General features: G+C 41.6%; 1 protein-coding gene across 1 annotated transcript in view; it reads right to left on the reverse strand.

Annotated features, from left to right (window-relative positions):
- Positions 1-259: 259 nt before the first annotated feature.
- Positions 260-14,721, reverse strand: part of zmat4a (zinc finger, matrin-type 4a) — a 146,173-nt gene continuing 131,711 nt past the window's right edge. Inside the window, exon 7 of the mRNA XM_034596481.1 lies at positions 260-1,323. Within this exon, the coding sequence (XP_034452372.1) occupies positions 1,296-1,323 (28 nt within the window). The 3' untranslated portion in view covers positions 260-1,295. The remainder of the gene's footprint in view (positions 1,324-14,721) is intronic.

Raw genomic sequence — 14,721 nt, forward strand, 5'->3', positions numbered from 1 at the left:
AGGGCTTAGAATTCCACAGGTCGACCTGGGGGACTAGGGGATGTTGAGAAGGATATCTGGGCCATTTGGCTTGTTGCTCCTGGACACATCCAAAACATGAATGAGTGCATGGATGGAGTAATATTTCATAGTTCGCCTCACTTAGCCATGATTGTAAACACTTTGGGTCAACTCCTGTTGTTTTTATATCTATATAAATAAATCTGACTTGACTTAGCTTGATTTACTTTCCTCTTCCACATTGGCTTGGATTACTTAGGTGTTTTGCTCACAACCTGTTGGATCATCGGACTGCTTGTCTTTTTCGCCCCATTGGACTTCCTTTAGTGATCTTACTGTGTTCCCAGAGCTCACACATTTATTTGGTGAGTTTTTAACAATAGGAATGATAGCCAACATTCAAAATAAAAGCCTAATTGTAATAGGCCAGAATTATTCCTTTAAAGTTTCAAAAAACTATTTGCTGGTCCTGTGTAGACGCTGATGTCGCTAATCAGTTCCGCTGGTCTCCTTAAAGCACTACAAGAGCCACAGAAGTCATTTAATGTTCAGCACTGCCAATAGAAGATAAAACCATTTCAACAGACTGTACAGAAAGAGGCCAACCAGTGTCATTATTGCCATCAACCCCTTTCAGCAGTAAGGGGATTTAGCTCCACTGCAAGCATGTATGCAATAAAAGCATTAAAGTTAAGTTGCACTGTGTGTGCCATACAGAATCTGAGGGCAACGAGAATCGTGTTCTCATAGCCAAAGCCCACAATGCTAAATAATATACAGTACTGTAATGTACATCTGTGTGTCTTTTTCTTTTAATTTCAAATAAATATGTTCAACTTCAACTGTTCAACAAAAACAGTTGAAAACAACCCTCATATTCTCAAGTCAAAATTCCACGTACAGCTCTTAGCATCCCCGTGGAAAGAGTATAATTTAGTCCATGCATGTTTAGAAAGGCTGCCGTGTGTCAGAGCCACTGTCATGTCAGTGGATCCAAAACACAGCGTGCAGCTGCAGTGGAATGTCAAGGGTCAATGGTTTCAAAGTGGCCAGCGATGAGGAGAAACTGTCAAAACGGTACTGTACACTGAGAGTTGATACAGTGCTGGAGTGTGACAAAAACAAAATCTTTATTTTCCTCGTTGTCGGGGCGGCCAAAACAGACAGAGTGAAAGAGAGAGAGAGAGATGATGTGGAGAGAGCAGAAGCGGGGCAGAGGCAGAATAAGCAGGGCAAGCTGACGACAGCTTGTCTGACATCAATCCAGTAGTTGGTTTTTCATCTTTGTCCCACGCTCACTGGACACATATCTGATTCTTCAGACTGTTGGAGAAAGAAGGAGAAGAGAGAGAGAGAGGGAGAGTCAGGCTTATTCATTCACAGTGCGTCTCATACTCAGAGATAAAGCAACAAATGGAAAAATATTCACGCAAAAAATATTCCCATCTTATTAAGCATTTTTCACAAATGATACATTAGATTTGCTGCGTTTGCCCCAAATACCTGTGGTGCTGATGGAATGATGACAGAATGATAATGATGCAACCTGAACACAACCGGGCTGCGTCATGTTCTGCAGCATGAGGATGAAGTATCACAACCACACTGAAGATACAGATCTGTCCTTTTCAGAGGTGTGATGCTCAATCGCATCCATCCATCTATCTGTCTGTCATATATACCGCTCATCCTTTGAGGGTCGTGGGAGGAGCTGATATTAGATGCACCAAGGACAGGTCTCCAGTGAATCACAGGGCCAAAACACAGACTAACAAGCATTCACTCTCGAAATTATATATACGGGAACCTTCCTGCTGTGATGCGACAGTGCTTACAGTCACAATTGCAACTTTTTGCTGTTTTCTCTAACTTTTTCTCAGTAACCCAGTGAATGTGACATCACCGTTTTTCTTTCACTTGATAGGACACATGTCATGATCTGAATTTTAACACATGAACAGAAATGCACCCCAGGTCACTTATGAAGGGCCTTCTCTGAGCCGCTACCGTTTTATTCTATGCTTCTCAGTGTTTCAACACACTGATTTATTTGTGGCCACTGACACAATATTAACACTGATGGCTTCATATTGATTTTGACATTTATTTGACAATTTCAAATATGGGATATCTTATTTCGTTACACAGCTGTGCACAGGATATTGATTAATTCAATCTCCCTGTCTTTCTCTCTCACTCTCACACACACACACACACACACACACACACACACACACACACACACACACACACACACACACACACACACACACACACACACACACTGATAGGGTACCCCCTAGCGTCTCACAGGAGACATATTCTAATTCCAGGCGTGTCCACTGTTTCAAGTTTGTAATTCCAGTCGTCTCTTTAAACACATTTACAGTGGAACGAAAGTGCATTTCTCAAGACCAGTGTGCATACAGTTTAAAGGAAAAGAGCAGAGATGCATGTCATACCAGAATTAAACAGGGCCTCAGATAGCACAGAGATATTCAGCAGTATAACAAACTGCTGCAGGTGAGCGACTGCATAAATCAGCAAAATGCATCATTCAATTTCTGATGGTTTATGAAAGTAAATAACCCCACAGGAAAAAAAATTCAGTTCTCCCACTTCTTCAAGACTCAATTATAATTGAGTAATAAACTGATGGAACTCTTAGAGGTGATTAGATTTGTTAGTTTAGTGTTATTCAGAGCAAACGAATTCTCGAATGAAAATACCTGGAGCTACTGAGATGAATTGATAAATCATAACCAGAGTTATACATATCAATGGGCTGACTGCAGGATAAGAAGGCAGAGGCAGAGATGAAGAGTGCAGCAGCAGCTTTTATCCTCCAGCCAAAGGAATCAAAAATGACATCAGTGTCAAAATGCCGCCATCTGATCCCTGACGCTGTGTGACTGAAAAGGTGAAGGGCAGCGTTTCATATATTGGTCCAGTGGTCCGGACCGACTGATGGCCTCGTCTCAGCAGTTTATCATCACACAATTACAGCCCTCATCTGAAGTCAGCCGGCAGAACTGATACACTAACGGGCTCAATCGCTCAGACAAGGCCTGAGTCGAGACAAGCCAATGACAGACTGTCTCATAGGCAGTATAAACACCACCACCAGTGCAGCGGTGCTTAATAGCCCAGATGTAAAATAAATCGGGAGGAAACCATCAGCGTGCCCCTGTGGGGATACACGCCGACAGCGGAACCCGGGGCGGAAACACGACAGATAGCATTGTTTTTGTTGCTTTGTTTCCACTGCACATAATCCATTCAGTATCCTCTGTCAGTGCACTGGGAGTTGCATGTTATCTCCAGGTGAACCGCGCGGAGTAATCACAGTGAGCTCTGCAGAAGGAACATCCCGCTGTTTGATTCCCGCGAGGACAAAACAACCACAGCACAGCAAACTGTCACGCTCGCTTTCCTGGAGAGCTTAATGCGGCAGAACAGAACAGTGCAGCACAATATACAATCAGACTATACACACACACACAATGCTCTGACTCGCTGCGCTGCACAGATTTCCCCTTGAAGAAATACAGCGAGCGTTTGGGCAGCTGTCACAAACATGTAGGTGTTCAGAACCACATACTGGCTCTAGCATCACCGAGCACAGGAACATAAACTCGGGCTTTCCAGCTCAATCCCGTTTTATTGACTTTACTCTGCACAACGTCTTGCTTTTAAATGTAGATGTAGCCAGGAGGGAAGTAAAGTCAATAAAACTCGATGGAAACTTTACAATCAGGTTTTTATCTTTATGATTACTAAAAGAAAACTTAATTGTTTTTTTTTAAACCACTGAAACAATTGAGTTTCTAAAAACGTAAACCATGGCAGCAGTTTTACCCCTGGGGAAAATGTACTTCTTTGTATCTCCCTTCAGTTAAATTAAAAGCTCACAGTGTCAGACCATCAAAGGAAACAAAAGGCAAGTGCTCCATGTCTTAATCTGAGTTAACGGACAGGATGATGATGATGCAGTGAGGAGCTCAGAGCTGTCAGAGCTGTCAGGTTACACAGCTTTCTTCTGCATCTGTATCACCACGCAGCAGACATGTATGCACGGGGACGCTCCTCCAACCGCCTAATGTTTCCGTTTTTTGGATTTTCTGACTGGATTCATATTTTTTTCATGAAATACGGATTCATAAATGTGGAGACAAGCCAAAACATTTTCGAGTATAAATCATTCCAAAAGATCTGATGGAAAGTTCAGGTTTATAGTTTGTAAAAAGTTTGTAACTCCAGGATTGTGCCTCGTTTTTGCTTGGAAGGTTAAAACTAAAACAACTGAGAGCATATTGTTATATTTACAAAGAGTCAAATGAATGTGAGTCACTTGTATGGCGATAAATCCAAAGACCATTGTCACTCATCCCTGCAGCTCCACAGCTCTGCGGAGCTTTTTAGCAACCTGTCAGCTCATTGTTTTGATTTAACCACCTGTGACTTTACTGTTGTGGTTGACTCTCACAGTGGCTGTTCGCAGCAGCTGCTTTCACAAATAACTCTGGTAACACACGTTCTACAAAGAAAGTGCACAGACACTTGTTTGTACACGAAACAGCAACAGAACATAAGTGAAGGGAAATGGCAGCTCTTCAAATCCATCCGTACATGTCTGAATCCGATCTGGAGTTTGAGAATGAACAGAACACATTCTTTGCTTTGTGTATATTATTCCTATTGTGAGATTTAACATTGGATGCAGTCTTTCTGTCACAATCAGTTTTTTAAAATTGTTATATAAAGTATATTAATATATATATATATATATGTGTGTGTGTATATGTATGTATGAGTACATTAAATACCAATAATACTACTCAAGCAGACTTGTTTAGTAGAACGAGCTGTGATTGGAGCACATTGGAACCCAGCGTTCACAGCAGCCTGACGCCTTCTGTCTCACAGGGACTTTTATATATGTTTTTCTCATTATTTGTTACTTCCTTTCATCTTTACACCATAATATTATATATTCATGACAGAAAATAAGGGAAAACACAATGAATCTCATTTCCCATGCACATAGTAATGACCGATTTAAATGTCAGGTATTCTTACGACAACAGTGAAGAGTCTTCACAATGAAAGCCACACACGGGCAATTATTTTCCTCTCCCCAGTGTAATTTTTATGGAAATAGAGAGTTGGCCGGTGTGATATTAAAATCAGCAGGTACTGGACAACATCATCTCCAAGCAGAGAAATACAAATGACCTAAGACCTCTGGGGGGAAAAAGCTTTAAAGAGGAGAAGAAAAGCACATTCTGAGCATAAAAATAGCAGTAATGGCACCGCTTCCATTCTGTATTCTGCTATAATTTGAGTTGCTCTGTTGTCATCCATATTTATGAATTTACACTCAGTACTATGCTCTACCTTCCTGTAAAACTGATTCTCCTCTTGTCATAAATCCCCTGATGAAACATACAGTAAAACTGCCTGATTCAAAATCTGTTTTCCACTTCAAGGCAATTTCCCTTCAATTTGTCAAACATGAACTCAGATTTAATTTGATATGATGCAGCTGGAAAACACTGTCTTTAGATATAAAGGTTCAGTTTGTCTAATTTAGCACCGTCATCACTTAGAAATCTCCCAGCTGGATCCCAGGCCACCTTTGACACCCTTGTGTTTGTTCCTCTTGAACGTAAAGCACAAAGTGAGGCTGCTGGCTGAACAGCAGGTCAGAGGTTTGATCCCTATACAGTAGTTGATGTGTTTGTTACTGTTTGCCTCCACTGGGCCAATGTGCCTCTGGAAGTGTCTTCCTGGTTCCAGATTTGGATGTGTTGTCTCCAATGATTTTTTTTCAGGATAATGAGGACAAGTTCAAATGAATTACCACTTCATTTAAATGGCTATAAGTTTTATATTGCACCAAAATGTAGAGTGTAGGTTTGCTCAGAAATATCTGGTTGGAAAATGTTTTAAAATGACAGTAAACAGGCTTAAAAACAAATGAATAACAAGATAAACCCAATAACGTGCAAGCAACTCACTCAAAGAAAGTCAAACTCAGCTTTACTCCAGATTCTGGTCAAACCTTTATGACAGGAGCAAGCTTACAGACATGTCTGATGCATAAATGAGGGAATATGTGTCATTTGTCTGATATACTTGGGAAACTGCAGTTGGCTGTTTGTGTAACAGAGTCTGTTTTGTGTGTTGCCTTCACCAGAAACCTTTTGCCAAGATGGACGTTTTCCAGAGGCGTCTGTGGATGTCCTTATTAATGGTGGGTCAGACAGACAGATTAGGGCCTGAGTCTGTGACCTCGTTCACACTTAGTCTCTTCATGGGGCAGTTATCTGATCTCCAAAAAGCAATGTAAGTGTAAAATCATCCAAAAGGCAAATCTGTTCAAACCACCTCCAGAGGACTTTGAGATGCTTTCCAGCCAGATGTCGTGATCCAAGATGCATCTGTGATCTTTACTGCTCTCATGTCAGTCCACTAAAATAATCTGTCTGACTTTTGTAAAACATTTATTGGACTCGTTTTTTGATCTTGTCATAAAAGCAGCTGGAGTTGCAGCCTGAAGCTTTTTCTTTGTTTCATTACAGGACAAACATGGCTCAATCGAACCCTTCATCTGATCCCTGATCAGTTCAACAACTAAAAATGTGTATGGATGAGAGGACGAGATGTATTTGAGCCGTGAGGATAACAAAACTTTTCTGTCACTCTTAGTTCATAAAAACTTCCTGTCCCCTGAAAAGTATTCGGGGGATGGAGCTGCAGTATCAACCAATCATGAGTCAGTCTCAGCTGTTAATCACGAGACTTCAGGGAGTTAGCGAAGAACTAATTTAAACCAAACACCTGAACATAGACCAATGGGATTGGAACTACGTAAACTGACAGAAAAACAGTGCCATCCATCTCTGAGAGAAAATGGGTTGCTTTGTAACTTTTTATTTTGGTCCATTTCCTTACCCATTAACATGGAGGCGGGACTTATAATCAAAGGCGGGATTGCAGCCAGTCACCAGGGGGCGATCTAGGCACTTTGGCTTCACCTTGGGGAGCTGTCATGTCCAACTCTGATTTGCAAGCAGCCTGAGGAGAAACCAGATTCGTAATCTGACCAACAAAGAGGCACATATCCTTACATTTCATATATGAGTGTCTGTCTGTTGTTTGAACAGCCCTGACAGGAAACTGTACAGACACATGTAATACTGCTGCATGTGAGCATCCCATCTCTGCCCCTGGAGAGGAGGTACTTGATATTTAATAAATTCCTCTCCGGCTCAGCATGAGGTTTCACATATTACCGATGAGCACTTGAAAATGAATGGATTCATCAGTCGAGTGTGAGCGCTGAGAAGAACATCCTAATGGCCCTTTTTGGTGAAAGGATTCGGTCGGTATAAAGAGATTTTAGGCCAGGTATCTGAACTCTTTGCTGCTGTTTACCTTCCTCTCCACCAAAATGTCACCGCTCAAATGTGCCCCCCCGCCCTTGACGGAAGGACAGCCTTTTAAAGAAGCCAGGGGATAGATAGATGGCCTCAAGCCCAGAATTTAAATCCCTCTAGCGGAGAGCACAACCCGCACACACACACATTCACAGATTTCAAGTAAAGAGTAACATCTTTCAAAGCTACTGTATATCAAGGCTCCCAGCTTAAGGCAAAGGAGGGTCTCATAAGTAATTCACTGTGCAGTCGGTGTAGGTTACACCGCTGCACAACCCCCAGCAGTGCAGAGAACCCACACCACCTGAGTGCAACAATTCCTCAAATGTGGCTACTCTGCAACTTATGTATTCCTGTGGCGTGTGACAAATTGTGTCAGCATATTACTCTAGTGAAGCATTTTTCATGCATAATTCATCCTCGAGCGTACATTCCACATGGACATTCTCAAATCCCTTTGAAGTTAATTCCCTCTTCGTGATAAACACCCTCGCTCGTGCCGGCTGTGTTGCAGCTTACGATTGTCGGTGTCGTTGGTGTCACCTGTCCGAAACAATTTTACTGTACAATGCAGGCGTGCTGGAGAGATTTACATCTAATAATCCACTGTGCAGAAAGAAGGGAAAAAAAGGCTTCCTGAGTGCTTCTACATCCAAGGAAGATTTTACACCACACACACACACAGACACACAGACACAGACACACAGACACACACACACACACACACACACACACACACACACACACACACACACACACACACACACACACACACACACACACACACACACACACACACACGATTCCAGATAATAAACTACTGGGGGACTTTTGAGAGGATGCTGCAGCTTCTTTCTGCAATCAGAGGGGTTGAAAAGACATATTTACATCTTCTGTTTCCAATGTTTTACTCAAGATGTTTCTGAGTGGAATGGGCTGAAAGCACTCCAGAATTTATAGAACTCATATCAGACATTTTATGTTAGGCACATGGACCACAGTTTTATTTCTTATTCCACTAAACAAATTAAAACAGATTTATCAATCAAATTATATTTGTATAGCCCATATTCACAAATCACAATTTGTCTCGCAGGGCTTAACAAGGTGTGACATCCTCTGCCCTTAACCCTCAGCGAGAGAAAGGAAAGCCTACCAAAAAAAACGTTCAAAAGGGTAAAAAGAACGTAGAATCCTCAGAGAGAGCCACATGTGAGGGATCCCTCTCCCAGGACGGACAGAAGTGCAATAGATGCCACGTGTAACGGAGAATATAAGAAAGATAAGAGGCATTCAAGAAAGTACCCATTTTGTTCATCAGGGCTGAGCCACTGAGAAAATGTTTCAATCAATTTACTGCTGCACATTACTGTCACACTTAAATTTGCCTTTTCACATTTCTAATCATGACATATAAGAGTGGAATCATATTAAGTGGTGCGTCCAATGAGGTTGTCTACTTGCCGTAATGATGACAAACGGTTGTTAAGTCAAATCTGATATCACTGATACTGATCCTGTTGACGGACCTCAGTCCCTCAGCAGCAGAGCTAATGTCTTAACTGCTCAGAGGGGACGAGCTGCTCCTCAGCTGATGAAGTGTAATTTAGGTTGATTGTGTTACTGTACAATTAACAGTTGTAAGCTATTCATCTCAGCAAGAATAACTCCACAATATAAGTTAAGTTGTATTAGTATAATAATCCTTTCATGTACAGCACTTTAGATGTTATTTTATTCATATATTTGTCTATGTGACATTTACGTTTTATTCTCTCCCTGCCGTTATTTTACAGAAGTGAGTTGTCAGTGTAGTAGTCACAGTGTAATATGCTGAGCTGAGCTGTGACTCCATATGTGACTCCTGAGATAGTGAAGTTTATGGGTTTTTCTGTATTCAAGAGCGTGGTCTTCCAGTTTCAGAGCAGGACTTACTGATTTCATGTACAGATTTTGTAATGCTGTCACTCAAAACCCTGTCGTCTCACTTAAATATCCCCAGCTTGTGCTTAATTTTGCTCTGCTTGTGCTCAAACTGCACACTTGCACTAAGTTTCAGCTATTCGTCGTCTTCTGTGCACGCGTGAAACCTCTGCTCTCAGTTTTCTCCTCTTCTTCTGTGCTTTCATTTTTCTTTGCAAGATTCCCCAACCAGTAGAACGCCAGGTGTAGTGTTGACCAATAAAATGATCCTGCCCACAGTTTGATCAAACCTGAGCACAAGCCGGAGTGTGAGAGCAGGGTTTTGAGTGAGGGCATCACAAAATCTGAACCTGGAATCAATAAGTCCTGCTCTCACACTGGAACACCAACGCTCTTGAATGAGGATAGTACAGATTTACAGTACACACAAAATACAGCTGAGACTGATGTGGATTTCATAAGTCAAACTATTGGACAAGTCACAAATATCAACCTCTTAAAAAGTCAGTGGGTCAGCAAATTCCGTACCATACAAAGTAGACATTGATATTCTTTTCTGGATAAATGGCACAATTTCTCCTGCTGGTCAAGCTACAGAAAAAGTCACAGGATCAAAAAAGTCCGTACAGCTTCATTCTGTAGGAGTCACGACTGCCTGTATTGAGTTTCATGTCTTTTTATCTAGTAGTTGTTGAGATATTTCTGTGTGGACTGACATGTCTTTTTGTAGTGATTGCACATTTTATGTTTTTTTTACAGTGAAGTGCTCTGATTCAAATCCATGCATGCATCTATACAGTATAGGGTACATGTGGACCGGCCTTCTGCAGCCTTAGATGATTTTCAATGATAGAACTCCCAGAACAAAGTGAATACGTGATAACCCTGAGGTGAGCGACGGGATATAATGAGCAAAGGGTTGACATCTCACCTAGCATCACTATCAGCAGGCCGCAGGGAGCGTATCAGCACAGGAAAGAGCGGGAGAGAGAAGAAGAAAGCAGGTGAGCTGAGAGGCACTTGCCCCACTTGGAGGATGACAACCGCCTGCAATGTAGCCAACTGGGTCCCTGAGCTATCTCTCTGCACACGGGAATTAATTAGCCGCTTGATGATCGGGGAACTGAGGCTGAACAATAAAAAGCATGACGATCGCTCTGCTTCCTCTGTCCTTTGTCCCTCCCAACCTGTGATGATTGTCGAGCCTGCAGGGCTGCTCCTATCATCGATAGCCGCCTACCTCAAGTGGTTTATAAGAATCCCTCCACTGAGCCGCTAATGGGTGCAAGGTGTAAAAATGCCCTGGCACTTTGGAGAGCTCCCACTGTGCATTGTTGTAAATCACAGAGCCATTACATGGGCGAAGAGTGCTTGGAAAATATGGGCAGTGATAGTTACCCCTGCCTCGGCTGCGGCACTTCCTGCCTCGGCACACAGCGTTCTGTACATGCACATTATTTAGCCCCTTCAGAACCGAGTCCTCTGCCACAGTTTCTCCCTGATGAGATCATTTTAATGCACCGTCTCTCCGAGCTGCTTTGATTTTCTTTACAATTTCTAGGTTGGATACATGGGTGAAGAAGATCCTCATTCTATAACTCATGAAAATAAAAATGGAATGGAAAGGATTCAGTTAATTAAATTATGGTGATTAATATGTCTTTTTTCTTTCCAAAAGGAAGCTGCCAGTTTATTGGGTATACCTTTCTTAAATAAAAATGTAGTCTACAGCCCCATTGGAAAAGACAACTTTAACCAGTGTGAGCCTACATGATAGCTTCTCAGATACATTCACTTTTATTTGTAAAGTGCCAAATCAAAATAAACATTATCTCAAGGCACTTTACAAAGCATTTATTTCATTTAACAAGTATTTTTTGGGTATTGTAACTGACTGCTAACTTGTTAGGTTACGCAGATTGTTTGTGATGATTTATTATTTGTGTTGGGTTTATTTTGTTATTCACATTCAAGTATGTATCTTGTTATTTAAATTAGTAATTTGTTGTCCATTTAATTTGGCGACTCACCTCGCGTAATTGCCTGTCGCTTTCGCGGTGGGGACAGATATTATAACACAAAAAGTCACTTGCTCCTGGATAAGCTTGATAAAACACCTGCTGTGAATCGGCGTCTCGATGATTGTAGCAGCGGAAATGGTCGGACAGCAGCTGTCCGATGAGATGACTGCGTTAATCCCCGTTTTAACACCCCTCGGCGAGCGGAATGAGGTACGAAGCAGTTTGAATTCCCTTTGCTACAGGTAGCGCGGGGTGGGAGTCGCTTAGTCACGGCGTTAGCCATTTTTTGTTTACATTGACGGCGCACAGCGGGTGGGTCGTGTTCATTTGAATGCGCTTCAGCGTTACTTTATAGTAACCTGTCAAACTTCTCTCATGTGGTAGTTGCTTTGTTTAACTGATGTTTAGATATTTTAATAGTTGTATTAGTCTTTTATTAAATGATTATATTGTACTTGTTAGTATTCAATATGAATTTACATTTGTGAATTTATTCCTAGTTTCACGGTGTTTCTAAGGCTGTTACAGGTATCAAAGTAATTGACTGTACATCCATAGCTACACTGAAACTGGACCTACTGACAAATAATTCAGCACACTTTTATTGTTGCCAATTTACCAAAATGTTAACATAATTTCTATCAATTTCCAGATTGACAACCCAATAGAGTCCAGTTTTAAAATAATATAAATAATAATCATAACAGAATCTACTTAAAGTGATTAACAGCAGAATCCAAGCTGCCAACATGCATTGCAGTTGATGCAGCCTAAAGGTCAAACCTATTTGAACCTTGCAACAGGCTTTTCATGGGTCCATGGTGCTTTCAGTGACTCATCACCTGAAACAATCATGAAACGAGACTAAAATCTAGCTCTGAAATTTAAATGAAAAGGGAAACCACATTGTTTTGAAGGCGGTTGATTTGAATAGTCTCCCAGCCAGAGCCTGGAGCTCCACCGCAGCCTCTGTATACTGTACAGATAACACTTCCTTCTGAACTGCAGTGAGGGGAACAGTCGAGGCTTATTACAGAGTGTTTTTTCATGCTGCGAAGATGTGATCGTTTGTATGCGCATGTTTTACGAGTCATGCTGGGGGTGATGGTGATTTGTGGCAGGCAGGATGGAGCCTCGAGGGGCTGATTGCTCCCCGGGCTCGCCCCTCGCATCGACTATGATGCCTGAGAGAACAGCAAAGGAAGACTGTACATAGACCTGTCAATGACACCCAAAGGCATTTTCCTGTGTCGGGCTGCTGCTGTGTGGCTGCCAATTATAGTCAATGGGTGGGAAATCAGTAAACAATATAAAGCAGCCCAGAGACTTTGATATTCATGAAGCTGAGCGTGACAACAGCACTGGTTGATGTAGCATTTCAAACAGAGAAAGGTAAATATTAGGTTGCGATAGCAGGGTGTTGTTCTTTGTCTCTGAGAATGAGGGCTCATATTTCAGTATATATATTCATTAGCCAGATGACAAATCCCAAAGCTACAGGGAGACAGACAGAAAGCAGCCTTTTATTGTTGGATGGAAATATAAAATACAAATGAACAACTACTTTGAGAAACACTTTATTCTCAGACGTGAGGCATTCACTTTAGCTGTAACGCTGTTATTCATCACTGTGAGGACCAAACTCTGGACCAAATTTTTGAGTGAGTTGCATGACATACTGTATTTGTTGTTATGGTTACGTCACGGGCAGTTGTGCAGTGTGACCACATTGATTTAGATTTTAAAAAATGTGATGATTAAAAGAATTGAAGTGACGATTCTTAGCTCAGACACACACATTTTGACTTTAGCCAAAAAGAGACCTTGAATTTGTGACATTTTTATTTATCAATTTTACCGTTACCCTTTCTGTAAGTACATTATGACCTGGTAACAGATGTGCATTTTTCAAGTGAATAAATGGATGAGTACTGGTTGTTGACTATATTGCTTTTGTTTAAGCTATTTATGTCATGTCTTCACTGCTGCGCATATTTATTTGAGGAGATATTTTCCCCTCGTTCACACGACGAGCACATAAACAAATATAAATGCTGAGACAGGCATGCCGGTGAATGCTAATGTGGCGCAGTAAATTTAGCTCTAAACTTGTTATTAGAGGAAGTAGTACTAATCAAATGTAGAGGAACCAGTATACAGCTGCCACCGATGTTGTTGTTTCTGGACATTACACAAAGCAGCAGTGGGAATGCGTGAAGGTGGCTGTAACAGCATTCTTTTCAGAATGCTCCGTTTTACGTGTACACACGGATACACAAAACAAAGAAATCTCAGTTTTAGTGACTAAAAACGCTGTTGACGTCGGGATGCGACTTTAATGTACAGGAAAAGCTCTGTTTTGCATAATTATGTTTTAAATTTTCCTCGTTGTTTTTGATAGTAATTGTACTTCTTAAGTTTCAACTGTATTAGAAGTTATATTTAAAATTGTGTCTGTATTTCATGAGCGTGTGATGATTTTGAATGTTGAATTTTGTCCTTTTGGTTTGTTGCTAGATGTGCAGCATCCTTCAGAGGCCGGCCATGTGACGAGCTCTCGCAGGATCACCGGTAAAGACTCAGCCTTCTCGTGTGTACAGTACAAGCTGTATTTTACACTCTCGTAAAAAGCCCTGACAAAGGCTCTTTGGAGTGTGTTTGTGTTTGTGTGCGTGTGCGTGTTTGTGTTTGTGTTTGTGTGAAGCGAGAGAGCAAAGACTCTGCTCTCCAGTAAAACAGTGAAAACTGTCTTGAGAAGTCAGCTGCAAATAAACTGCCAGCAAAGTGGGCGCAGCCAATGAGCGAATCCAGATGAAGAATTTTGCGGGAACGTCAAGCAGATTGTCTAAAAGGAGGGATTTGTGATGTGTAAGCACTCGGTGTGAAAGTGGACCCAGGCTCGTGCATTTCAACATGCCATTTCTGTTTCATGTCACTGGGCTGAGTGTGGAGCAAACAAGCAGGATAAACAGAATACATCCTGCTGCTCCTGTCAAGACAGCACAGCCCTCTGGATTTAACCTGGATGAATACAGCAAGATGAGTCATGAATACAGCAGCATGTCATCTCTGCAGTCCCAACACACCCATGCAGGGAAACTGAAAAACAAAGACCTCCTATTATCTTTTTCAGCCGTGTTAGAGCTCTGCTTCTCGGGGGCATTTGGTTAAGACAGAGGTATCACAACAATTTGAATTTGGTACAGAAGAGCTTGTTAGCTTTGCTGAAATTAGCATTCAGCTAGAAGTACTCAGATTGACTGCTGAAGTGTAAATTATGTATGACTGGATTTCCTCAACATTTGTGGACGCTTAAGAAAATCCTTCACTTAAGT

The sequence above is a fragment of the Hippoglossus hippoglossus genome, chromosome 9 (genome assembly GCF_009819705.1).
Source record: "Hippoglossus hippoglossus isolate fHipHip1 chromosome 9, fHipHip1.pri, whole genome shotgun sequence".
NCBI classification, from domain to species: domain Eukaryota; kingdom Metazoa; phylum Chordata; class Actinopteri; order Pleuronectiformes; family Pleuronectidae; genus Hippoglossus; species Hippoglossus hippoglossus.